Source organism: Thrips palmi, unplaced genomic scaffold (assembly GCF_012932325.1).
Source record: "Thrips palmi isolate BJ-2018 unplaced genomic scaffold, TpBJ-2018v1 HiC_scaffold_1, whole genome shotgun sequence".
In the NCBI taxonomy this organism is placed as follows: domain Eukaryota; kingdom Metazoa; phylum Arthropoda; class Insecta; order Thysanoptera; family Thripidae; genus Thrips; species Thrips palmi.
The window spans coordinates 2,027,765-2,052,439 of record NW_023144620.1 but is presented as its reverse complement, the minus strand read 5'-3'; the positions used below and the strand labels follow the sequence as shown (position 1 = coordinate 2,052,439).

The window sequence follows — 24,675 nt, the reverse complement described above, 5'->3', positions numbered from 1 at the left end:
GAGGGGATTTATATTCTTCCCCGGCAGGATTGTGATGCGTCAATGGTTGGTTTTTAATTGAACCGACGGAAGACTTCTAAAACTGAATTGTCCTACCAATCCTAACCAAACCTAACGGGCTCGTGACAGATCTTACTCTACTCGCGACAGATCTGATTCTCAAAAGAAATCGTACAACCTTTCCTAACCAAACCTAACGGGCTCCCCTTGGATGGAGGAGGATACAATTTGCCTAGGCTTTTTGTACCCCGGGGTACAATTCGCCTAGGCTAGTTGTATCCTCCCCTCGGATGAGGGAGGATACAATTCACCTAGGCTTTTTGTACCCCGGGTACAACTCGCCTAGGCTTTTTGTACCCGGGGTACAACTCGCCTAGGCTCAGTGTACCCCCCAGACCTGAGGTACCCGGGGTACATTGAGCCTAGGCGTTGTGTACCCCCGGGTACCTTGGTCCTAGGCGAGTTGTACCCGAGGGTTCCCTGGGCCGGGGGGTACACTTGTCCGCCGACACCGGCAGACGCCTTGGGTTGCGCATACCTTTCGCGGCTTCGCCGGCCGTCGACCAGAGCGGCCGGATTCCGAACGGGGTGTCCTGCCCGTCGGTCTGTCCTGCCTCTCTCGCACCCTTACGGGCCGCCCCGGGAGTGCGAGAGAGAGAGAGGCCTCCCGCACAGTGGGCCAGAAGACCGCTGGAGGCGGTCAAAACCCCGCGGACGCATTTTGAGCTCTAGAGCTAAATGGGACTCGAACCGAACGTGTGACCGCACCAATGGATTGCTCTTGGAACGAGGAATGCATTGGTGGAGTCACACGCTCGGTTTGAGTCCTGGTTAGCGACTCTGGAGCTCAAAACGCGTCTCGAGTGTTGGCCGCCGGCGCCGGTGTCCTGGCCCACTGTGTGTCGTTTGCTTGCTGCAGCGTCTTTAGGCTATTATTCCATCGTTATTCCGCGTGGATCGGGACGGCGGACTCGCCACCGGAAATGAGTCGGTGGTTCGCGTCGCCGGCCTCTGTTCTGCGTCAAACTGCACGCCGAGGCCTTGAGGCTGGCCGACTCCAACCAGCGCTTTCGTCGCTCTGTCTCCCTCGCACTCATGGGGCGGTGCGCACAGGTGCGAGAGAGACAGAGCGACGCCGCGCTGCTCGGCATCAGACAACTGGAGGTCAAGTTTGAGCCGCGGGGCTTGCAGCTTGTTACCGGCGGCTGCAGGCTGGTTCCGAGCACTGCTCTCGTCGCTGTCTCGCTCCCACCCACACGGGACGCCCCATGAGTGCGAGAGAGACAGAGCGGTGCTCGCTGAATCAGCCGACTGACGACTGCCGGCCTGCCCGCCACCTGTTGCGCAGAGTGAAGCGAAGCTCGCCCAGAAATGCAGACAATCTTCGAGACGCACCGGACAAATAGGCGGCCCTGTAGGTAATCTCGGCCCTGACAATGCCGAAAGGAGGGCGGGGGCACAGCCACCACACCGCAAGCGATCCGAGTGAACGACCGGCCCACAGTGGGCCAAAAGACCGCTGGAGGCGGCTAAAACCCTCGATGCGTTTTGAGCTGCAGAGTCGCTAAGTGGGACTCGAACTGAACGTGTGACCCGACCAATGGATTGCTCTCCGAAGGAGGAATCCATTGGTGGGGTCACACGCTCGGTGCGCGGCCCATTTAGCGCCTCTGGAGCTCAAAACGCGTCTAGAGTTTTGTACGCCTCCACCGGTCTTCTGGCCCACTGTGCGTCCCGCGGTTCGCGGCTCGGCGGCCATTGAGGCTTCGTCGTGGCGATCGGCACGTCGAGGCGTCGCCGCGCCGCCGCGCCCATTCGCAGTGTCGCGAGCCTTCGTTTGCAATGCAATGGTGATTCTATGCCGGGCTGGGCTGGTCGCTCTGTCTCTCTCGCACCTCTACGGGACGCCCCGCGAGTACGAGAGAGACAGAGCGATGAAAGCACTGGTCGGAATCAGCAGCTTGGGTGATGCCGCGCAGATGGCCGTCGCCCTGTCTCTCTCGCACTCACGGGGCGTCCGGTAGAGGTGCGACAGAGAGAGAGAGAGAGAGAGAGAGAGAGAGAGAGAGAGAGAGAGAGAGAGAGAGAGACCGGCAGTGCAGTGCCCGGCGAGGAGGAAACGCGGTCCGCGGAATGTGTCGTACTGTCCTGCCAGCGATAGGGCCGCGGCTCTGAATCCGAGAGCGAGACCACGGAGACCACGCCGGCAAGGCGCTGGGCGTTACAGTGGCGTCGCCGCGGCTAGGCGTCCCATTGGCCGCTAATGGGAGACTTGTCGGGGCCTTGCAGTGCAGCGTGCTGACGGCGTGCCTCTTTTTGCCCGCAGGCGAGTCCTCCGGGTCGGCGTCCGAGTCGGGCCGGCCGCGCGCGTCCACGCTGCGGCGCAGCGCCAGTGAGCGGCTGGCCGTGCCGCCGCGGCGGTCCTCGGCCAGGGACGGCGTCGGCGGCCCCCGGCCCGTGCACCAGCCCGGCGACATGTTCAACGACACGATGCGGCTGCGGCTGCGCGCCGCGCGCCCGTCCAGCCGGGCCGTGTTCAGCGACGACAGCAGCGGCGCGGAGGACGCGGCCAGCCCGCGCAGGCTGAGCGTCGGCAGCCAGCGGCCGCGGGAGCCGCCACCGCCGCCGCCGCCCAGCGAGGCCACGCCCGTGTCCAGGACCGCCATGGCGCCGCGCCGCGTCCTGGTGACCACGCCGACCACGCCGACGTCGCCGACGTCCTGCCCGCTGGGCGAGCGGCCCACCCCCATCGGCCGCACCAACAGCAACGCCAAGGCCTTCGAGGAGCGCGTGCGCGGCACGACCTCAGTGCACCGCCTGGAGATCAAGAACGTGCTGTTCGACGAGCCGCCCAGTCTGGACATCGACGCGCTGGCGCAGCGCACCACGTCCATCTTCATCGACGGCGGCAGCCCGGCCAGTGTGGCGGCCAGTGTGGCGGAGCCGCAGCCGGTGGCCGAGCCGCAGTGCACGCCCGCGGGCAACAAGGTGACCATCAGCGTGGGCGGCACGGGCGGCAGCGCGGCCGGCGACATCGACTACCAGGACGTGGCGGCCCTGGCGCGCTCCGCTGTGCTGCGGCCCGTGGTGCGGCCCGTCGTCATCCCCGTGGCGCACCAGAACCACTGCAGCCGCGTCGAGATCGGCGACCACAGCGACGAGAAGCGCACCAGCACCAAGATGACGGTGCGCATCGGCGGCTCTGGCGCGGACGGCGACGAGGGTAGCCCCGTGCCGGCGGCGGCCGCCACGCCGCGCGGCCGGGCCACGCCGTCGACGCCGACGTCGGAGCCGGCGGACAACGTGGTGACGCTGCGGCGGAAGCGGTCCGAGCCCGCCGAGACCATCAACCTGCTGATCGCGGAGAGCGTGGACCCGGTGGACGCGGTGCGGCGGAACCTGGTGCCGCACGTCTGCGGCGGCACGCCGACCACGCCGACCACGCCGGTGTCCGAGGCCCCCGCCGCCACGCCTACGCCGCCCTGCTCGGGAGGCAGCAGCCGCAGCAACAGCTTCGACGAGTCGGACCCGGAGCAGCAGCGGCCGGAGCGCGCCAAGGCCGTCGGCGTGGTGGCCTCCAGGGGCAAGTCCGGCGCCGACATCATGCGCGAGGTGCTGAGCCTGGGCGCCGGCCGGCCGGACGCCGCCGTCGACAACGCCAAAGAGTGCCAGGAGAAGGAGGAGGGCCGCTCCAAGTTCTACGTGTGGGTGGACACGGAGGGCCGCGACCACGCCGAGGACGGCCTGGCGGACGGCCTGGCGGACCACTGCAAGGACGACTTCAACCACTACGAGATGATCCGGGACCCCATCTACGAGGAGATCCACGTCCACGACGACCAGGATGACGACGTGCCGCCGCCGCTGCCGCTGTCGCCGCCGCCGCTCGAAGACAAGATGGCCTGCTGCAGGTACGAATGCAGTTGCACCAAGGATTTGTTTTTCCCCCGCGACTTTAACGCCACTTTGAGATTAGCCTGGAGGCCAATCGCGTCTGGGTGCCTGCACTGCAGACTCGCAGAGGCCGGTGCGTCTCGGTGCAGTGGTCGCACTCGTGGCTAATGGCCAAGCGGCCAAGCCAGCAGACTGATTCCGAGAGTCGTTTTCGTCGCTCTGTCTCTCTCGCACCTACACGGGACGACTTGCGAGTGCGAGAGAGACGGAGCGACGAAAGCGACTCTCGGAATCAGTCTGCAGGCGGCGTGCAGTAGTGGCTGTCCCCCGTGTCCCACTTGGCGCCGCTCCAAAGGGCTCACGGCGTTCGAAGGGCTTGCAGTGTAGGGCCGGGGGGCCCAAGGGCGCAGGCCAGGGTGTCTCTGCTGTGCCATTTGTGTGCCACTGCGATTCTGAGACCAGGAGCCCAGACGCGGGCTAGTCACAGTGGGCCAGAAAGCCGGTGGAGGCGGACAAAACTCAAGCCGCGTATTAATCGCTAAACAGGTCTCGAGCCGAACGTGTGACCCCACCAATGGATTCCTCGTTCGGAGAGCAATCCATTGGTGGGGGTCACACGTTCGGTTCAAGTCCGATTTAGCGACTCTGGAGCTCAAAACGCGTCCAGAGTTTTGGCCGCCTGCACCGGTCTTCTGGCCCACTGTGCGTGTGGCCTCTGTCGGAGACCTCAACGCAGGAGACACATGACAGCGTTAGGTCACTTGATTTTGAGATGACTGCCGTTCACGGTTTCGGGCATTGTCTTTGCTAACGCACTCCGTCTCCTCGATCGCCAGGTCCATCTTCGAGGGCGCCTCCAAGGACGACATCCTGAGCTACCTGGTGGACGCGCGCGAGCGCGGCATCGTGCCGGCCTCCTCGGAGGAGATGTACTTCGGCGGCAGCGGCAGCTCGACGGGGCTGTGCGACGAGGCGGAGGAGATGGACTCGGAGGACTCGCAGCCGCAGCACTCGCGGCAGACCTCGCTGGACCTGACGGAGCTCAGCTCGCGCGTGTCACAGCTCAGCAACACGAGCGACTCCAGCGAGGACTCCGTCACCCTCATCGCCAGCGACGCGCACGACGACAGCAAGGTGGGTGTCCGAGACCTCGTCCGAGACAGGAGAAGCAGATTGCACCGTGGGCCAGAAGACCGATGAAGAGGTGGCCAAAATCCCGGACGCGTTTTGAGCTCCAGAGTCGCTAAGTGGGACTCGAACCTAAGGTGTGACCCGACCAATGCATTGCTCTCCGAATGAGGAATCGCTATGCGGGCCGGGGCCGCACAGTGGGCTAGAAGACCTCTGGCCAAAACTCTAGACGCGTTTTGAGCTCCAGAGTAGCTAAGCAGGACTCGAACCGAACGTGCGACCCTACCAATGGATTGCTCTCCGAACGAGAATCCATTGGTGGGGTCTCACGATCGGTTCGAGTCCTTTAGCGACTCTCGAGCTCAAACAGTGGCGTATCAGGCACCGGGTCGGAGGGTCAGCTGACCCCCCAGTTTTTGAGCTGCCCCGGGTCACTCCCCTGTGAGGTAGGCAACTTGCAATACATTGACCCCCCAACTTTTTTGACGTTCCTACGCGCCTGAGCTCAGAACGCGCCTGCAGTTTTTTTATTCCGTCTCTCTCGCGCTCACGGGGCGTCCTGTATAAGTGCGAGAGAGACAGAGCGACGAAACCGACTCTCTGACTCAGCCTGCTGCGCGCGGAAAGGGTCGACGGCGACCTCTGGGCAACCTGTCAAGGAGGGCCGCGGCCGCGGCGCGCGCTTCTTGCGTTCCTTCTTCTGCGGACTGATTCCGAGAGTCGTCTTCGTCGCTCCCTTCTCTCTCTCGCATCCGTTCGGAACACTCCTTGAGTGCGAGAGAGACAGAGCGACGAGACGGCCCGTAACTGCAGCTTCTGCTGCGCGTTTTTGTGCCCCGCCGAGGCGTGGCGGCGTGGCGGTCAGTAGTCCGCCTCGAGGGCGTCCGCGGCACGGCGCTGCCAGCATCCGGTCCCTTTTCCTCCGGCCTCGCGTCCACCGCGTCCTTCCCTTCCGGACGTCGCACAGTGGGCCAGAAGACCGGCGGAGGCGGCCAAAACTCTGGACGCGTTTTGAGCTCCAGAGTCGCTCTGCAGGACTCGAACCGAACGTGTGACCCCACCAATGGATTCGTCGTTCGGAGACCAATCCATTGGTGGGGTCACACGTTCGGTTCGAGTCCCATTTTAGCGACTCTGGAGCGTCCGGGATTTTGACCGCCTCCACCGGTCTTCTGGCCCACTGTGAGTCCTCCGCGTCCTTCCCATCCGGACGTCGCTTCTTCTCTTCCTGCCTCTCGTTACCGCCACGCGGGACGCGCTCCCTAATGCGGCGTGATTGGTTAAGTGTGAAAACGTTTCACCTTTTTTTTATCTAGTGTCCTTGGTTTTTACCGGGACTGTACTTAGGCCCGCCGCGCCGCGCTTCTAATCCGGCGAGTCATTTATTTGGACTCTTGGCGCGCTTTTTACTCCCGCGCAGAGAAAGTGGATCCGCCGCGCCGCAGCCAACAGTGCCGCGGTCTCTTTCGCTCTAGTGCAGCGTCCCGCAGTGGTGCGAGAGAGACAGAGCGACGGAATCGCAATCGCTCGACGGCGACGTGATGATCGCCGGTCGAATCGATCGACGGCCGTGCGCGTGGGTTCGAATACCCGTTCCTCCCCGCCTTTTTTGTGTCGCTTCGCGGACGTTTGCGGCAGTGCAGCGATGTAGGGTGCCGCGTCGCCGCGGCGCTGCGAGGCCGCATGCGTTACTTTTTATCGGGTAACGGGAACGCTTGTGCGCCGAGGCGGTTACGACCAGTAACCGTGCGCGACGGCGGCGCCGTGCCGTGCCGTGCCGTGCCATGCCGTGCCGTGCCGCGCCGTGCCGTGCCGTGCCGTGCCGTGCCGCGCCGTGCCGCGCCGTGCCGCACCATGCCGTGCCGTGCCGCGCCGCGATGCGTCCTGGCGTTATGAGGTGACCCCAGTTGAGAGCGGGAAGGCGGGCAGCGGGTATTACCCTGTTTCCGCTTTAGACTGCGGAACGGCGCGGACACTGGTCACAGTGTAGGTCACGGTCGCCGTGGTTACGGCCGTGGGGGCGACCGGCTCAGCGAAGTTGACAATTGCTCGTGCAAACCGTAAAGGTGACCACCGCACAGTGGGCCAGAAGACCGGTGGAGACGGGCAAAACCCCGGACGCGTTTTGAGCTCCAGAGTCGCTAAACGGGGCTCGAACGGAACGTGTGACCCCACCAATGGATTGCCCGTTCGAAGAGCAATGCATTGGTGGGGTCACACGTTCGGTTCGAGTCCTGCTAAGCGACTCTAGAACTCAAAATGCGTCTAGAGTTTTGGGCGCCGATGAAGATCTTCTGGCTCACTGAGCAGTGGAGGCTTTCATATTGCACAGGAGCCCGCCATGGAGTTGTCCATAGAGGCTGCTTTGGGGATGTTCGTGGAGGCCACTGAGGGGATAGTGTCCGTCCATGGCGATGTGGCCATGGCTTTTATGAAGGCCATGGCAACCATGAAGGCCATTAGGAAGGCCATAAAGGAGGCCGTGGAGAAGGCCATGGAGGAGACCGTGGAAAAGGCCAAGGAGAATACTTTGAAGAAGATAAGGCCCCTCTGCCCACTTTAGAACGCACTCAATACACTCTCTGCATGTGATGTGCGAGTGTGTGATGTGACGCCTCAGTCGGCGCTTGGTTATAGAACACCTAGGAATGACAGTGTGTGCACGCCGTTTCTGACGCCGTTGTCCTCCTTGCAGGTGCGGCGCGCCGCGGCGGACATCGAGCGTAACGACTCTGGCGTGGGCTCGGAGACGTCGCGGACCTCGAGGGCGCGGTGGCAGCAGCTGCCCGCGGACCAGCGCGACCAGCGGCACGGCTGCGAGGACTGCGAGATGCCCGTGGAGACGCAGGTCACCGACAGGTACGTCCACTGTCAAACCATGTTGATGCACGTGTGGGCAAGGAGACCGGCGCCGGCCGGCGGTCAAGACTCCAGCAGCGTTTTGAGCGGCAGAGTCGCTAAATGGGACTCGAACCGAACGTGTGACCCCACCTTCTTCGAATGAGGAATCCATCGGTGGGGTCACACGCTCGGTTCGAGCCCCCCATTTAGCGACTCTGGAGCTCAAAACGCGTTTAGAGTTGGCCGCCGGTGCCGGTCTTCTGGCCCACTGTGGTAACTAACCTAGTGGCGAGCCGACCTGAGAGGGAGTGGGAGCACAGTGTAGCGCTAGTTGCCTACTTACCGGGCAAAGTGTTGCTTTTTGTCGACCTTTCGGGCGGATATCCAGGTGTCATGTGGGGGGAGGGGGGGGGGAAGAAATTGCCCTTTTACCCTCTTGATCCGCGCTCGCTACGTCCGCTGTAGAACCTTGTTAATGCATCCACGTCTGCTACTTGCCGTTACTTCCTTTTTTCATTGCAAGTCGTCGGATTTACGAGTGTGGGCTAACTGCTACCTCTCGCATTGCTCTCGCACGCCGCGTCCTTTTGTAGGGTGCGAAATTTCTCTTCCCTCGTGCGTGGCCTTTCGGCCGCCTTCCCGGCCTGCAGGCTGGTTCGCGAGAGTCGTCGCTCTGTCTCTCTCGCACCTATGCGGGGCGCCGCATGACTGCGAGAGAGACAGAGCGACGAAGACGACGCTCGGGCGGCCTGCTCTAGCGCCTCTAGGGCTGCCGGACCGGGGCGAATAAACGCAGATAAGCTGCGAGCCGCGCTGGCGAGCCAGGCCGGTTCCGAACAGCGTCTCGTCGCTCTGTCTCTCTCGCACTCCCACGGGCCGCCCGGCCGCCCCGTGAGTGCGAGAGAGACAGACGGAGCGGAACGCGCTGCGCGGCCTGCGGGACGGCAGCGGCGTTCAGTGCCGGTCTAACCTTCACCTCGCGATGCTTCGCGCTTCGCGACGGGCAGAGGCGAGACTGGCCGCGACCAGACGCCGCGCTTAATTGCTTTATTTGCAGACATAGTAAAGAGGAGGCCGAGCCGCTCTCTCTCTCCCTCTCTCTCTCTCTCTCTCTCTCTCTCTCCCTCCCCCCCCTCTTTCTCTCTCTCTCTCCTCTCTCTCTCTCTCTCTCTCTCTCTCTCTCTCTCTCTCTCCCTCCCCCTCTTTCTCTCTCTCTCTCTCTCTCTCTCTCTCTCTCTCTCTCCCTCCCTCCCCCCCCCTCTCTCTCTCTCTCTGTCTCCCTCCCCCCTCCTCTCTCTCTCTCTCTCTTACTCTCTTACTCTCTCACTCACTCTGTCTCTCTACCTCCTACTCTCTAACCCTCCGTCCCACAGTGCACTGTGGGCGATACACGGTCCTCCTCGCCCACCCTCTGGCTTCAGACTGATTCCATGCAGGAGGTCCTTCTCTCCACGGAAAAAAATACTTAGTCAGTCCGACCAAATTTTAGTTACCAATGCTTCGGTTGGTTTTGGCCCAACTAAGATGTTCCGTACCAGTAACGAAAATTTCGTCGGAAGAGCAGAAACGTTTGTTGCCACAACGAATCTATCGTTGCAGCAGCAAATTGATTCGTTGCAGTAGCCGACTCTTAATGCGGTCGTGCCAACCAATGAATTGCAACGAACTGCTGCAACGAACTTTCCGCTGTTCTAACAAATTTTTCGTTCTTCGAACGCAATTTTCGTTACTGGAACAAAAAAATCTTAGTTGGGCCAGAACCAACCGAAACATTGGTTGGACCAACTAATTATTTTTTTGCGTGTCTCTCTCGCACTCAAACGGTTCTCGCCATGAGTGCGAGAGAGACAGACCGATGCGACCCCCCGCTGGGCTACGCTGGGCCGGAGCGCGACCTTTCGGACCTACACTGCCCGGGTGCAATAATGTCATAGATGCAGATCCCCCTTCCCCTTCCTTTCCCCTTCAGGGATTACGCTGCTTTGCGGTCGGACTGCCGCCGTTCTGCATGCCAGGCGACACAGCCTCTACGCCTGATTTCACTCGGGCTGCAGACTGATTCCGAGAGTCGTTTTCGTCGCTCTGTCTCTCTCGCGCCTCTATGCGGGACGCCCCCGCCCCGTTGGTGCTAGCAGGCAGACGGAGCGACGACCGTCGGAATCAGTCTGCAGATACCCGACTTTGTTTTGGGACCGTGTGTGTGTGTGTGTGTGTGTGTGTGTGTGTGTGTGTGTGTGGAGTCAAGTGTGTTTGTGAGTTTGTTCCTCACTTTCTCCGAAAGCCCCGCATCGCGAGGCATGGAGAGGCACGCACACAAGGTGGGCCCGGGCCAAGTCGGGCCGCCGGGCCAAAGGTAATAAGGTACCGCGACGAGCGAAGGCCTCCCCCCCCCCTTTCTTTCCCTCCGCAACGCGCGCCACACACTCCTTGTCCAAATCAGTTCACGTTTTCGTCAAAGAAAAAGGTTGGCTAACGCGAAGAAAATAATGGCATTTGGTTTTGAAGTGTCTCATTCACAATCGTTTGTAGCGCAAAGGGGTGGTGGGAAAATTTAAGTGACAAAGGTACACCTCTGGAAATTCGAGCAAAGTCTGTGTTGGAAAAGGGTAAATTTTGGGGTGTGTTTTCCCGCTTTTTTGGCAGTGGAGTCACGTCTGCTCCTGTTCGTGAGCGCAGCGTGCGCCTTGTGTGTTTAGCGGTGACCGCAGCGGGAGATCGACTTGAGGTGTAGTGGAGGTGGCCCTGGCCCACCGCGGTCCGGCCACCCCGCCTCTGAATCCGAGAGTCGTTTTCGTCGCTCTGTCTCTCTCGCGCCCATGAGGAACGCCCCGTGAGTGCGAGAGAGACAGAGCGACGAAAGCGACGCTGAGTCTCCTGGACCGCGCATCGGGACCTTTATTACAGCCTCCTCGGTTCGGCCCGGTTTATAAGGCGAGGGTCTCGTTTCCCCGCCTTGTGCTGCAATTACAGCCAGTAAACGGAATGGAATGGATGGATCGGCCCACCTTCGCTACCGGCATGCGCGACCACTCGCTAAAAAAAAACAGCTATATATTTTAAGTTTTTAAATTTTTTAAAGTTTTTGAAAAAAAAAAGTTTGTTAAGACCGTAACGTTGAAACTTTCGCGTACATATGAAGTCCACATTCTCGGGGGGCTGTATCTCTTTTCTCTTCATAAATTTCTGTTTTTCAATCCAATTTTAAGAGACTCCTGCCTTTTCCGCCCTTTTTTGATGTTCTGTTTGTTGACGAATTGTTCCCTTTCTTGCAGTGGACTCATGTTCGCGCCGCTGGTGTGCCGCAAGTGCGCCAAGCGGCGGCTGGAGCGTCGCGAGATCATCCAGGAGATCGTGGAGACGGAGGAGAAGTTCTCCGGGGACCTGCGCATTCTGCTGGAGGAGTTCTACAAGCCCATGCTCGTGGCTGGTCTCCTCGCTCGGGAGCAGGTACGCCTTCCGTTCTTTTTTTTGTGTGTGTGTGTGTGTGTGTAGTTTTTCCTTCTTTTTGTTTAGAAATACAGGTAGTTTTCCCGCACTAAGTGCTGATTTTTTTTAAATTTTGGATTTTTAGAAAAAGAAACAGGTAGTTTTCCCTGCACTTCTCCAGTGCTAATTTACTTCTTTTAGAATTCTGATTTTTTAGAAATACTGGTAGTTTTTCCTGCACTGGTTGTTGATTTTTTTTATTTTAAATTTTTCTAGTAATATAGGTAGTTTTTCCCGCACTGCGCCTCTGACGTCATTCTAATGACATGCGCGCTGGACGGGTAGCTGGGCTTTGCGACGGCCGTCCCTGTCCCAGATCGGTCCCCGAACTGGACGACCGCCAGCGTCGCCAGAGGCCTCGGCAGCCGTCGGCCGCCGTCGGCAGCGGAGAGCGCTTACTGGACAAAAACGCCGCTTTTACGTCTCGATATCTCGTAAACGGGGGAACGTAACGAGCGTTATGCAAACGATGTCCAAATTATGAAATCGAGTTTGGAAATTGGTTTCCTGTACCAAAGGCTGCAGCACTCGCCGCTCTAGAGATACGCTCAACTAGAGTTGGATTCGGTTAGGAAAGGTGGCTCTTCGTGGACTTTCGCGCCTCACGTGCGTTTAGCTTCCCGGGGGCCGGCGGACTTTTGGCGTCACTAGCCTTGATTTCCGGACATGTTTTCGTCGCTGTCTCACTCGCACTTCTACGGGACGCCCTATGAGTGCGAGGGAGACAGAGCGACGGAAGCTCTCGTTCGGAATCAGCCTGCAGAGACGTCGCTGCCGATGACGATCGGGGTGATGAATTAGAAACTCTACACCTTTCCGTATTCATGTTGTGTTGGTAGTTTTATGTCATTTTGTGTTGTTATGTAATTTTCATGTTTTTGCCCGCAGCTGTCCGCCATCTTCCTGAACGCGGAGGAGCTGCAGGCGCACGCGACTGCCCTGGCGGAGCGGCTGCGCGACTCCCTGGAGATGGCCGTGGAGCAGGGCGACGACGACCTCCTGTCCGTGGACATCGGCCGCCTCTTCCTCGCCGCCACCCCCATGCTGCGCGCCTTCGAGCACTACTGCACCAGACAGGTACATCATTCCCCATCCTATCCGGAAAAATAATACAGAAAAAGTATACGGAACAAGTGTGGACCGTCCCACAGTGGGCCAGAAGACCGGTGGAGGCGGTCAAAATCACGGAAGCGTTTTGAGTTCCAGAGTCGTTAAATGGGACTCGAAACGAGCGTGTGACCCCATCAATAGATTGCTCTCCGGACGAGGAATCCATTGGTGGGGTCGCACGGTCGGTTCGAGCCCCATTTAGCGACTCTGGAGCTCAAAACGCATCCGGGATTTTGACCGCCTCCGCCCACTGTGCATCCTGTGCATGGTCGGTGTGGCGGCTGCAACAGGTGTTGTTGCCGCTGTTAGTTTTATTCGTTAACGGCCGCAGTATTCGCTGGGCGGCAGTGCGGCGGCAGAGCGGTTGGCCGTCGTTCTGTGTTTTGTCCGCTAATGCCGTGCAATTAGGCCCCCCGGCGTTGTTGAACAACGAAGCAAGCACACTGATTCCGAGAGTCGTTGTCGTCACTCTGTCTCTCTCGCACTCGTGGCATGTCCCGTACAGGTGCGAGAGAGACAGAGCGACGCAAACGACTCTCGGAATCAGTCTGCAGTGGCGGATCCAGCGGAAACGCAGCCGGACCTGGGGCCGCTTAGCCGGGCTCGGCCCAATCTAGATTAGATCTAGCGACTAGCCGCGCTTGAGTTGAGGCCCACTAGGCCCATAAGGCGCTGTCCGAGGCGGAAAACTCATCTCCGAGTCTCTCACGCAATCATGCCCCCCGCGCGGCACGTCGCATCGCGGACCATCGCATTCCCGACAGTGCTCTCTTCTGTCTCTCTCGCACTCGTGGGGGGCCGCCCGTCGGGGTGAGAGAGATAGAGAGAGAGAGAGAGAGAGAGAGAGAGAGAGAGAGAGAGAGAGAGAGAGAGAGAGCAACGGAGTGATGTTCGGAATCCGCCTGCAGGGTGGCCGACCCTGGGAACGCGAGCGCAGTGCCTGCCCGGCCAGCTGCAGCGGATTCCCGAAACGCAGAGAGAGAGAGAGAGAGAGAGAGAGAGAGAGAGAGAGAGAGAGAGAGAGAGAGAGAGAGACGATCCAGCTCCGATAATCTCGAAGGTGGCGAAGCCGTGTGCAAAGTTGCACTTCGCCTCTGGAAGGCATCCCCCTCCTCCTCCCCTGGAGTCCCTGGAGTCCCTGGAGCCCCTGGAGCTCCTGGACTCCCTGAAGCCCCTGGAGCTCCTGGAGCTCCTGGACTCCCTGGAGCCCCTGGAGTCCCTGGAGCCCCTGGACTCCTTGGAGCCCCTGGACTCCTTGGAGCCCCTGGACTCCTTGGAGCCCCTGGACTCCTTGGAGCCCCTGGACTCCTTGGAGCCCCTGGACTCCTTGGAGCCCCTGGACTCCCTGGAGTCCCTGGACTCCCTGGAGCCCCTGGACTCCCTGGACTTCCTGGAGCCCCTGGAGCCCCTGGACTCCCTGGCCTGGAGCCCCTGGCTCCCGCGGGTCCCTGGTGCCCACTCCAGCATCCCGCGTCGCTCCCGAGGGGCCCTCTCCCCTTCCCTTCGCCTGCCGACGCCTGCTAATGGCGTTGCCGTCCCGCTACTTCGCTTTTTGACTGCTTTTCGGGATATGGAGTCATCGACCGTCCGCGCGCGACGACTCTGAGCGATGTCCCGCGGTGTCGCGAGTCACGCGTCGTGGCGCGTCGCGGCCGCGGGCTGCGTCAGAAGCGTCGCTCTGTCTCTCTCGCACCCCTACGGGCCGCCCCATGAGTGCGAGAGAGACAGAGTGCCGCTGTCACGACAAGATGACATGTTTCGGCAACGGGATGCGATGCTGAGCACGTTTTGGGACGGAACACGCCTCGCAGCAAATGGATGTGGTGTTGACGCATTGTCCCTCACACTGTAAGATTCGTATTCACAAAGAAAGGATCACAAAGGATCATTGTAGCATAGGCGATAACATTAATCGCACCTGACGATGAATCGTGCAAAAGACGATGAAATCATACGTGACCTTATGTTGATAACTGTAGTGTTAAAATTTTAACGAGCCCTCTGATGAAGAACCGTGAAAATACGAATCTAATCGATCGAAGAAATTTAGCGTGCGAATGTCGAGGAATCTGGTACCGCTGGTGCCTTCATGCGTGTTATTCGCCTTCTACACGCGGTGGGGCGTTGGAGCTTGAAAGCGGGAAAGCGGTCTAGCGTCGCGTCCGCCTAACAGGGCTTCCAGCTCGCTGTGCTTTGGCTGCAGACTGAGAGTCGCACTGTCTCTCTCGCACCTATATGGGACGCCGCATGAGTGCGAGAGAGACAGAGCGACGAAATCGTCTCTCGGAATCAGTCTGCTGACGCCTCTCGGGTAGTTGACTCGGACGGAACGGGGATGGCGCGAAATGTGCCAAACGGACGAACGAACGCACGCCAGATCGTGTGTGTTTTCGAGTTTTCGCGTTTCGGTGCGTTAATGAGGACGAACGAGTTTTTGGCTCCTTTTTTCTCATTTCGCTCGTTTGTTTTCTTTCAAGTGAAGTTGATAATGCGTGTGCGGTGTGCGGAGGGTCGATCCTGCGGCGCGGGTCGCGTTCCCACGACGGGGCGGTCCTCGGGGCAAGGCCCCTGCGGACTCATTCCGAGAGTCGCTTTCGTCGCTCTGTCTCCCTCGCACTCATGGCGCGTCCCGTACTGGTGCGAGAGAGACAGAGCGACGAAAGCGACTCTCGCGGAATCAGTCCACTGGCAAGGCCCGCCGGTCCGGGACGTTTCCAGGCTCCAGGGACCCGCAACATTTGGGAAGCGACAAAAAAGAAAATAAAAAAAAAAAAACTTATACGTTTTAACGCCATGACGGGCAGGTCATGACCCCTGCCTCTGGATCCTCAATGGTGCGCCAGAAAATTGGCAGCCTGCCGTGCTGCTGCACAATCACACTGTAAATTTAATGCTGGCGAGAAACGCGACATGGCACTGCACTACAAGTCCTTCCTGAACATCTTGGGTCCGCGACTGAGGACACCACGTCACGCGCCATTTGCGGAGTGGTGCCTGATGCACTACTCTTTCAAGAACTTACTTCCAGCGCGACTTGTTAAATTTTGTTTGTCCAAGATCAAGATCCTCCGCGGGATATCGTCCCTTTAGTCCTCCGCGGCAGGAGACTGGCTCTGAGAGTCGTCCCTCTGTCTCTCTCGCACCTGCACGCGACGCCCGTTGAGTGCGAGAGAGACACAGAGCGACGGAAACGACTCTCGGAATCAGTTTGCAGGGTTTCCGTTCGATGGTCGGCGACCGCGCTTTTGACGTCCCCCGGTCGCGTCGCGTCGTCCAGACCACCGTAAAAGCGCGGGGCTGGGCTGCAGTGTCTGCAGTTGCCTGGCTGTGTGCCGTCCGCCCCGGTCTAGCGATACATCATGCACGCCGGCCGACTCCGCGCAGCGCTTCGTCGCTCTGTCTCTCTCGCACTCATGGGGCGACCCGTAAGAGTGCGAGAGAGACAGAGCGACAGAGGACAGCGCCACACCAGTCCCATTACGACCGTAAAAGTCGCTTCGGAGGGGAAGGGCCGTAGGGGGACGCAGGGACAGTCAAATACAAAGGCCTCGCGATGTGGACGGCAGGGAACTTTTAGCTTCAAGATAGTAAAAAGAAACAAAAAGGGAAGATGAAAAATGGGAAAAAATAAAAGAAGGCGGCGGAAATTGGAGGGCGTTGCCGCGCGACACTCCATCATGGTGTTGATGGGCGCGCTGTCCCTTCGCGTTTTCTGGTACGTCTCGCCGCCACTGCCGGACTGCCTGGTCCGCGTCGCCGTGGCGTCCCGATGACGAGATAGCGCGAGTCGCGGCGGAGCAGTTATCAGACCAATATCATTGGCTGGCCGCCTCCCCTCGCCGGCCACTGTCTCTCTCTGCCTCCCAATCTCTGCACTCCAAAAGTCTTACGGTGAAAATCGTGAAAATACCATCTTTCGATGAAAATCTTGCATCTTATGATGAAAGGGGAAAAATCTGTATCTACTGATGAAAATTCTGCATCTTGTGGTGAAAATTTTCCTTCTTTTGCTGAAAATTTTGCATCTTATGATAAAAATTCTGTATCTTATGTTGAAAATTCTGCATCTTGTGGTGAAAATTATCCTTCTTTTGCTGAAAATTCTGCATCTTGTGATAAAAATTCTGCATCTTGTGGTGAAAATTATCCTTCTTTTGCTGAAAATTCTGCATCTTGTGATGAAAATTCTCCACACTATGATGGAAATTCTCCGTGTGAAAATTCGACACACTACGATGGTGCAGCTGACTTTCCAACTTTCTTCAAGGAGCTCATATTATCTGAAAATTAATTGCACCTGAAGCATTTTCTTTGCATTTTGGAAAAATTTCCTCCGGATGATTGCAGCCTTTCAGCGTAAAGACATTGACAGTGTGTCTCCCCCTCACACGCGCATTGCACAAAGGGCGTGCGTTTACGGCGCGGCCACCTTCACAAAGACCGTGATCGAGCACTAGTAGTTCATGACGCTATGACTCGCGCCAAACGCCGTGGCAGGCTGCATGCAGCAGGCGGCCAGCTGCCCTCAGGCTTGCCCTCAGTGGTCCCAACTGTGACCCGAGGCGAAAGGCCAGCGACCCGCGAGGAGGAGGGGGAGGGGGAGGGGGCATCGCGGGGTCCACGGTGTCAGTGCCACGGGAGTCCAGCAGCAGCCTGCTGCACCGCGACAAAGGGATTTAGACAGACAGACAGACAGACAGACAGACAGACAGACAGACAGACAGACAGAGGGGGTCTTTCCCAGAATGGCGACCGCCAGTCTTTAACCCCGCCGGCCGCGCTGGGACGCTGGAGGCTCTGGAGGCGCTGGAGGCGTCCACCGGCCGAGCGCCCGGGGCCGTGGGCCTTGGACCCCTAGTCAAGTCGAGTCCAAGTTCGCGGTCGCGACGACAGGGCTGGCTCCAGCTAATGCGGCGTCGGCATGGATGACGTCAAATCTCGGCGGCCATTCACGTCGCCGGGTTCGACTTCGCGAGGCGTCGTCCCGGTCGTCCCCGAGGGGGCGTCGCCGTCGTCGTCGCCGTCGTCCGCGGCCCGCCGGGGTGTATAATCTCCGGCCGCGGTGCACGAGGAGGCAGCTGGAGGCAGCGGGGAAAAAAATAGCGCGCGCTTCTTTCGGACCGGGTGTTTGAACCCGCGACCGCTAATGTGAGCCGGGATCGTGGCGCTTTGCGCCGCGCCGCTCCATGATCCAATCATCCTCCTCTGTGCCGCGCCGTGCCGCGCCGTGCCGCGAAGCAGCGCTTCAAATCTAGCGCCGTAAGCTGCACACACGCACACACAAGCACGCGCACACACTCACACACACACACATACAACACACACACACACACACACACACACACACACACACAAGCACACAGACGCACTATTCAGCATAGTATATAAGTAATATAAATTCCTGTGCTGGCATGTACCCTTGCCTGCATGGCACGGACACCGCGGACCCGCGGGTCATTGCTGCAGTGTGCGTTTGTGTGTGTGTTAGTGTGTGCGTGTGTGTGTGTGTGTGTGTGTGTGTGTGTGTAATCCTGTGCCTCCGCATTATGCGTTAGCGCTTTAGCAAGGCGCTGCGCTGCCGGATCGGAATGCCTTGCAGGCCTTGCAGGCCTTGCAGGCTTCTTCCAGGGATGCGTTGGCCTAATAGACAGGGCGGCCGAATCGCGGGGATGGAACTGGATGCAGGCGTGCCGTGGGCCGCCGAGGGCCGAGGCACTGCAAGTCGGCTTTGGAATTCCATAAATACGTAATGTGAAACTCTGTGCTCTGCCTGTTTATCTCTCTCTCTCTCTCTCTCTCTCTCTCTCTCTCTCTCTCTCTCTCTCTCTCTCTCTCCCCGTCCTTTTTCGTGCCTGGAGAGGAAGTCGCGTCGGGAATGCGGGCGAATTCGATAACGACTGGCTTCCTCATTAGACGCATTCCGAATACGTGTGTCGCACGTGCCGTTTTGGATAGAGCGTGGCTGGAACGTGGCCGGCAGACGCGCACTTTAAAAGTCTCATGGTGAAGAGATTCTCCATATTTTGGTAACATTCTCCATTTGGTGAAGATTCTCCATATTTTGGTGAAATTCTCCATAATTTGGTGAAGATTCTCCATATTATGATGAGGATTCTTTATAATATGATGAAGATTCTTCATACTGTATTATGGTGAAAAGTCTTCATATTATGGTGAAGATTCTCCACATTATGGTGAATATTCTCCATGCTCTGATGTAAAGCCGGTGGCTAGTTTGCTTGCCACAAAATTGGCAAGTTGTTTTGGATACCAAAAATTGGCAAGGCTGCTTATCATGATGTCACTGCCCTCCGCAGTGCCCTGAAAGGGTTCTACCGTACCCGCGGGAACACATGAGCCACTGTTTATCTCAGGGAACAGAAAACGCTGCACCCTGGGAATGGTTTCCGACTTCCAGTGTTTTTTGATCTTTTGTTTTTCTTCTTTTTTAAAAGCTGATCTTCCTTGTTTGTGAGGTAAAATTGAAGCGCCTCATGCTGCACGGCGAGCCGCCCGAATGGCAGCCGGGCCAGGACATAAGTGGGGCTTCCTTCCCTTATCCGACTGGCTTTGGCTTCGCCTCGGTGCCAGAAATGGGAGGATTTCGTTGCCGTGTCTTTGGGCCTCGCAGGCCTCGCTCGCTTTCCAGTCATGTCTGCCTAGTGCTTGCGCTGCTTGCGGCGTAACGGTCGGGCCGTGTCTCGGTTTTAGAGCCAAAAGCATTCTTGGATAAACGTGTGTGCCTTTGCGGAGCATGCGGCTCGATCCACACCCAGGAAACGCTCTCCTAGCTTGAAATCGCGCAAAAGACGTCCGAATCAGACAAATAGGAGTTATTCTCATCATCATTGGCTCTAACAAAGTGCATTCTGTGGATGCAGTCTAAAGACTGTTGTTGGTTTTGGTAATAACTGTGACCCTTGTTTGCTGCAGGCCGCCGCCTCGCTGCTGTTGGCCAGCCTGGAGAAGGAGAAAGAGTTGCTGCGGATCTTCCTGAGAGTGTCGCAGATGGAGAACGCCGTGCTCCGTAGGATGAACCTCAACTCCTTCCTGATGGTAAGATTCCTATAGTCTTAGTTTCGATCTTGTGACTGAAAACCAATGGTCAGACTTCTCGCCACTCGAGAGAGTCTCGCCAACTTTGGATCACACCTGGAAAACAGGCCAAAATTTGGTCAGGTCGAAAATTCTTACCGCTAAAATGACCACAATTTGGTGAACCTAATTCTGCGTCCTGTCCTGGTCAGGCTGTTTTCGTTAGATCAAATTTTGACAAGACTTTCAGTCGTTTTTTTTTGTTCTCTTTATTTCTTGCCGTATTTTGGCGCATGGTCTTTTCATTCAATCCTCAGTGCTTTTCTCGTAACTTGTTTTGGTTTTAACATTTGGCGTCTTGCCCCGCAGGTGCCGGTGCAGCGAGTGACCAAGTACCCGCTGCTGCTCGCGCGACTGTACAAGGTGACGCCCTGCTCGCACCCCGCCAAGGAGCTGCTGCTGCAGGCCCAGCACCACATCGAGCTGCACCTGGAGCACATGAACTCGGTAAGACACATGGTGAAAATTCTCCATATTACGGTAAAGATGAACCATAATATGTTGAACATGTTCAATAATATGGTGAAGATTTTCCATAATATGGTGAAGATTTTCCATAATATGGTGAAGATTTTCCATAGTATGGTGAAGATTGTCTATAATATGATTAAGATTTCCCATAATATGGTGAAGATTGTCCATAATATGGTGAAGATTTACCATAATGGTGAAAGTCCTTCACATTATGTTAGCCCAGCTGACTTGGTAACTCACCATTGCAGGCTCATTGATACCTTATGAATATTTTGCCAAATTTCTTCTGTATTGTCTAAACAATCACACTACCTGCATTTTGCTGTTTTACTTCAACCGACGTTAACCCTTTGTCTATCTGCAGGTGGCCAAGGACATCAGTTCGACCAAGCTCTGGAGACGCATCACCATCACCAACGGACGGCGGGCGGGGGCTGAGTCCGACATGGTGAACATCAAGCTTCGCAAGGTACGTGTTTCGCTTTTCTTTGGTTGGAAAGGACAAAGTAGCATCATATCATGAAGGAAAACTGGCTCGAAATATTTGTGCACAAAATTCTTTGTGGAAATGGTGTTAGCTATCGTCGTCAGACTATTTTAGAGTGCAAGAGTGAGACTGAGACGTGCCGTGGTTGCAGATGGCGGTGGAGGTGCTGGAGTGGACGCAGGACGTGAGCTTCCCCATGGAGGGCCGACTGCTGTTCGCGCAGCCCGCCGACTCGAGCTGGCGCGCGGCCGCGCCGTCAAGATGAGCCCCGTGAGCGCGCTGCTGGTGACCCACGGCCACCCGGTGAGTACCGAGACACCGAGTGCAGTGGGCCAGAAGGCCGGCGCCGGCGGCCAAAACTCGAGACGCGTTTTGAGCTACAGAGCCACTAAACAGGACTCGAACCGATCGTGTGACCCCACCAATGGATTCCTCGTTCGGAGAGCAATCCATTGGTGGGGTCACACGTTCGGTTCGAGTCCCATTTAGCGACTCTGGAGCTCAAAACGCGTCGAGGGTTTTGGCTGCCTCCGCTGGTCTTCTGGCCCACTGTGCGCCTGACCGAGTACGCGGCGGCGCTACCCCACGCGGGGCGATACTCCTACTCCGCAGCGGTACCCCGCACTGCTAGTTGGAGCGGCCGTGGTCTAGCCTTTAATGGTAATGGTAACGGACGCCTGCCGGGCGGGCCGGCCCGCCACGAACGCCTGCGCTGCGGGCGTGCCTACCCCGCAGTTCGCAGGCGCTCTCCCACGCGGAACGCGCTTCAAATTCCCGTTCTGGCATAAAATCTCTTAGACCACTTACATCCGCGCTAATTTTCGATGCCCTTCGGAAATGCATTGACGTTATGCCTAGAATCTATGTTGCCCATCCCAATTTTGGATAATGGCATTGAAACGCTTTACGCCCCAAAAAAGGCAAAGTTTGATGCTTGGCAATGCACTGTTTTCTCATGCTGGATTCCTGTTGCAGTCGGCGGACTCCCCCATGGACGCGCCCCTCCACTTCCCCGCCCACTCGGGGGTGCGCGCGGCCACGCTGCTGCTGCTCAAGGAGAAGTGCGGCAGATACTCGCTGCTCAGGGTCAGTAGAGCTGGCGGATTTCGCGCCTTTTTCTCATTAAGTAGCTTGCTCATGCACTGTAAATGTCTTATGGTGTAATGCTGCAGCCACATATTTTGTTGCGGTTTTCTCCAATACGAAAGAAATTCGATAACATCTCCAAGGTGCAATGAAGGTTCAATGGCGAATTTCAAAGACGGTTGCGCCAGCATTTTATGATAGTTTTTTAATGATATGTTATGATAATACAAAAGAAATTCGATAAATTCTCCAAGGTGTAAAGAAGTCTCGAAAGAAGTCTCAATGGCAAATTTCGAAAGCGGTTGCACCGGCATTTTGTGGGAAATTTTCATCGAAATATGGAGACTCTTCACCATCATAAGACTTTAAGAGTGTACATTCATTGCTGTCGACGTGGTGCGTGTTGGGCCCTACCTGTTTGTACTCCGCGAGAAGTGTTTTGAAGACAGGTCCCGGACGCGACGACGTGGTGGCTGCCTCGCTGCACCGACTGGACATGCACTGGACGAACCCTGACGACGACCGCTGACTGACCCGACCTGACTACTTGCAGTGTGGCTAGTCCTCGAGTTTGGGGCGGGGTTGGTAACCCTGCGACCGCCTCCCGCCTAAACGGACTCCAGCGAAGCGCTCATTTGGAATTCCCTAGCTAATCACTACGTAGTTTTTAGTGCAAAGCTGTGCACGAAATTGGGCATACTCTTGTCCGAGTTCGGTCTTAGCTCAGCACGGCCATCTCAACCCTTTATTTGGCCTCGGCTGGTCCTGTGATTGGCTACCGCTGACAGCATTTGATTTCGGTTAATTCGTTTCTGTGCCCTGCCAACACCAGGCACGCTCCGTCCGCCCAAGGGCGGGTGAAGTAGAGCCTCTCTTTGACGAACGCTTGTCTGATTCGCAGGACCCCTTGTTCCTGGACAAGTGCATGGTGTGCTGCGAGGTGGAGTGGGACGACTACTTCGAAGTGCAAGAGCTTGCAACCAAAGATTCCTTCGTATTTAAGGTGAGTCCCGGGCGCCCTTTGCCTCGTAAGGGTCGCTGGTTGAAACTTGTGATGCATACGAAGTGGATTTTAACAAACTGGAAACAAAAAGAATCTAATGTCGAAAAATGTATCCGAATCGAATAAATGAGGTCCTATTCGATTCGAAATACGAATAAAATTTGATGTCTTGATGTAAGAAAAAGGGTTATATAAGCACTCTTTTGCTGTTTTGAGCCTAATTAATTCCATTTGGAATTTTTTCGTTTTGGTTCCCGAATTGGTTTTGAAGCGTCCGCACACCACTGTAAACCTGTCTGTTGTTCTGTGCAGGCGGAGGACGCCGAGCGGACGCGAACCTGGTACCGGCAGCTGCAGCTGCACGCGCAGGGGCTGGGCTCGTGGCGGAAGCGGCGGAACGCGCTGGCCAACATCATGATCAACGGCATGCAGCTGCGGAGCTAGGACTGCACTTACAGTGCCTCTGCGCCTACAGTGCCGGTGCACCTACAGTGCTGCTGCGCCTACAGTGCCGCTGCACCTACAGTGCCTCTGCACCTACAGTGCCGCTGCACCTACAGTGCCGCTGCACCTACAGTGCCGCTGCACCTACAGTGCCGCTTCACCTACAGTGCCGCTGCTGCTGCGCCTACAGTGCCGCTGCACCTACAGTGGCGCTGCACCTACAGTGCCGCTGCACCTATAGTGCCGCTTCACCTACAGTGCCGCTGCTGCTGCGCCTACAGTGCCGCTGCACCTACAGTGCCGCTGCTCCTACAGTGCCGCTGCACAGTGCCGCTGCAGCGCGGCGGTTCAAGCCAGACAACTAGTCCAGGGTGCCAACTAGAGGCGCCTGCGCCCGGTGACGAGAGGGTGGCGTAGCTTTAAGACGACGGCGTCGGCCCGGCGCCGCCCCAGGCAATGCCTCAGGCAATCGGAACTGAATCGGCGCCCGGCCGACGCCGTTCCGTAACTGACACTGTATGTAAAACGAAAGATTGTACCAGGTTTTTGAGCGTCTAACACTCCGATATATGTTCCACGTTTCGAGGTTCGCGGCGGTGAAGTGGCCAAACGAGTCTTCCCGGCCCCTTTGGCACCCTCTTGGGTTGCCCTACTAACCCACAGTAATCATGCACTTTACTCAGGACTGTTTCCCAGAGCGAAATTTACTCTTCTTCGCCATCCGGCACGAGTTTGGCTCCGCCAGATTGGAAGAATGGGTGTGCACTTTGCAACAACTTTTTTCTCGGTTCCACTGTTATCACTTATCTTATTTTTGACATAGTGTCACGGATGAAATCTGATGCATCCTTCATATCCAAGAAGTGAATCTCAGAATAGTTTCTCTTCAGAGAAACAATTCTGGTGCTTAGATTCTCTATAATTCTAACCTTCTAGGTTACTGATAAGACACTAACTGGCTCCTACTGATCCATATTGCCGAACCTAAAGTGTTTTTTTTTCTGAGAAAGAATGTTTTTGTGCCTAGTCGAAAATGTCAAATGTCCTCTTAGGCGACATAACAGGCAATTACCAGATTACTATTTCACCATCATAGAAGTGTTTTGTAGTAGTTGTATCAAATTTATGTAAATTTGCACATTTTGTACATATAGGGAAAAAGTTGAATGTATTAACTCCTGTTGCTGTGATATTAAGCACCGGTTAATTCGTTGCTTGAACATTATGATGAAAGAGAGAGAGAGGTAATAATTTATATTTCTTATAGTTGTGAGATGGAATGACTGCCCATACGGCAAAATTTATTTACACGTTCTGTGGCGAGTATGGAATATGTACATATATATGTAGCCGCATTTTAGAGGTGACATTGTTCTGTCCTCAAAAATTGACCTCCGCGCTATTTTTCAGAAATAAAACCATTTTGAAAAATACAGAATTTTATTGAAAGTAGCATGTTCTATGCTCTGAAACACACATGTGGTAGGGAATTCGATAACGCACCCTTAACTTTAGACCTTCCACCTGTATGAGTGTGAAAATGGACTCTAAGATCATCGACAAGATGAAAGTTATCATGCAAACTGTGCACTTGAAAGGTTTCTCACATAGCTTCATCAATGCA

General features: G+C 56.8%; 1 protein-coding gene across 1 annotated transcript; it reads left to right on the top strand.

Moving 5' to 3' along the window:
* Positions 1 to 3,582: 3,582 nt before the first annotated feature.
* On the top strand, positions 3,583 to 24,484 carry LOC117642107 (dynamin-binding protein). The gene is given in 13 exon segments (XM_034379951.1): positions 3,583 to 3,911; positions 4,731 to 5,028; positions 7,721 to 7,884; positions 11,139 to 11,313; positions 12,241 to 12,429; positions 19,396 to 19,518; positions 19,867 to 20,004; positions 20,396 to 20,500; positions 20,670 to 20,769; positions 20,772 to 20,821; positions 21,494 to 21,604; positions 22,506 to 22,607; positions 22,920 to 24,484. Coding segments are annotated over 13 exon segments (1,995 nt in total). The 5' UTR covers positions 3,583 to 3,603; the 3' UTR covers positions 23,052 to 24,484.
* Positions 24,485 to 24,675: the final 191 nt, after the last annotated feature.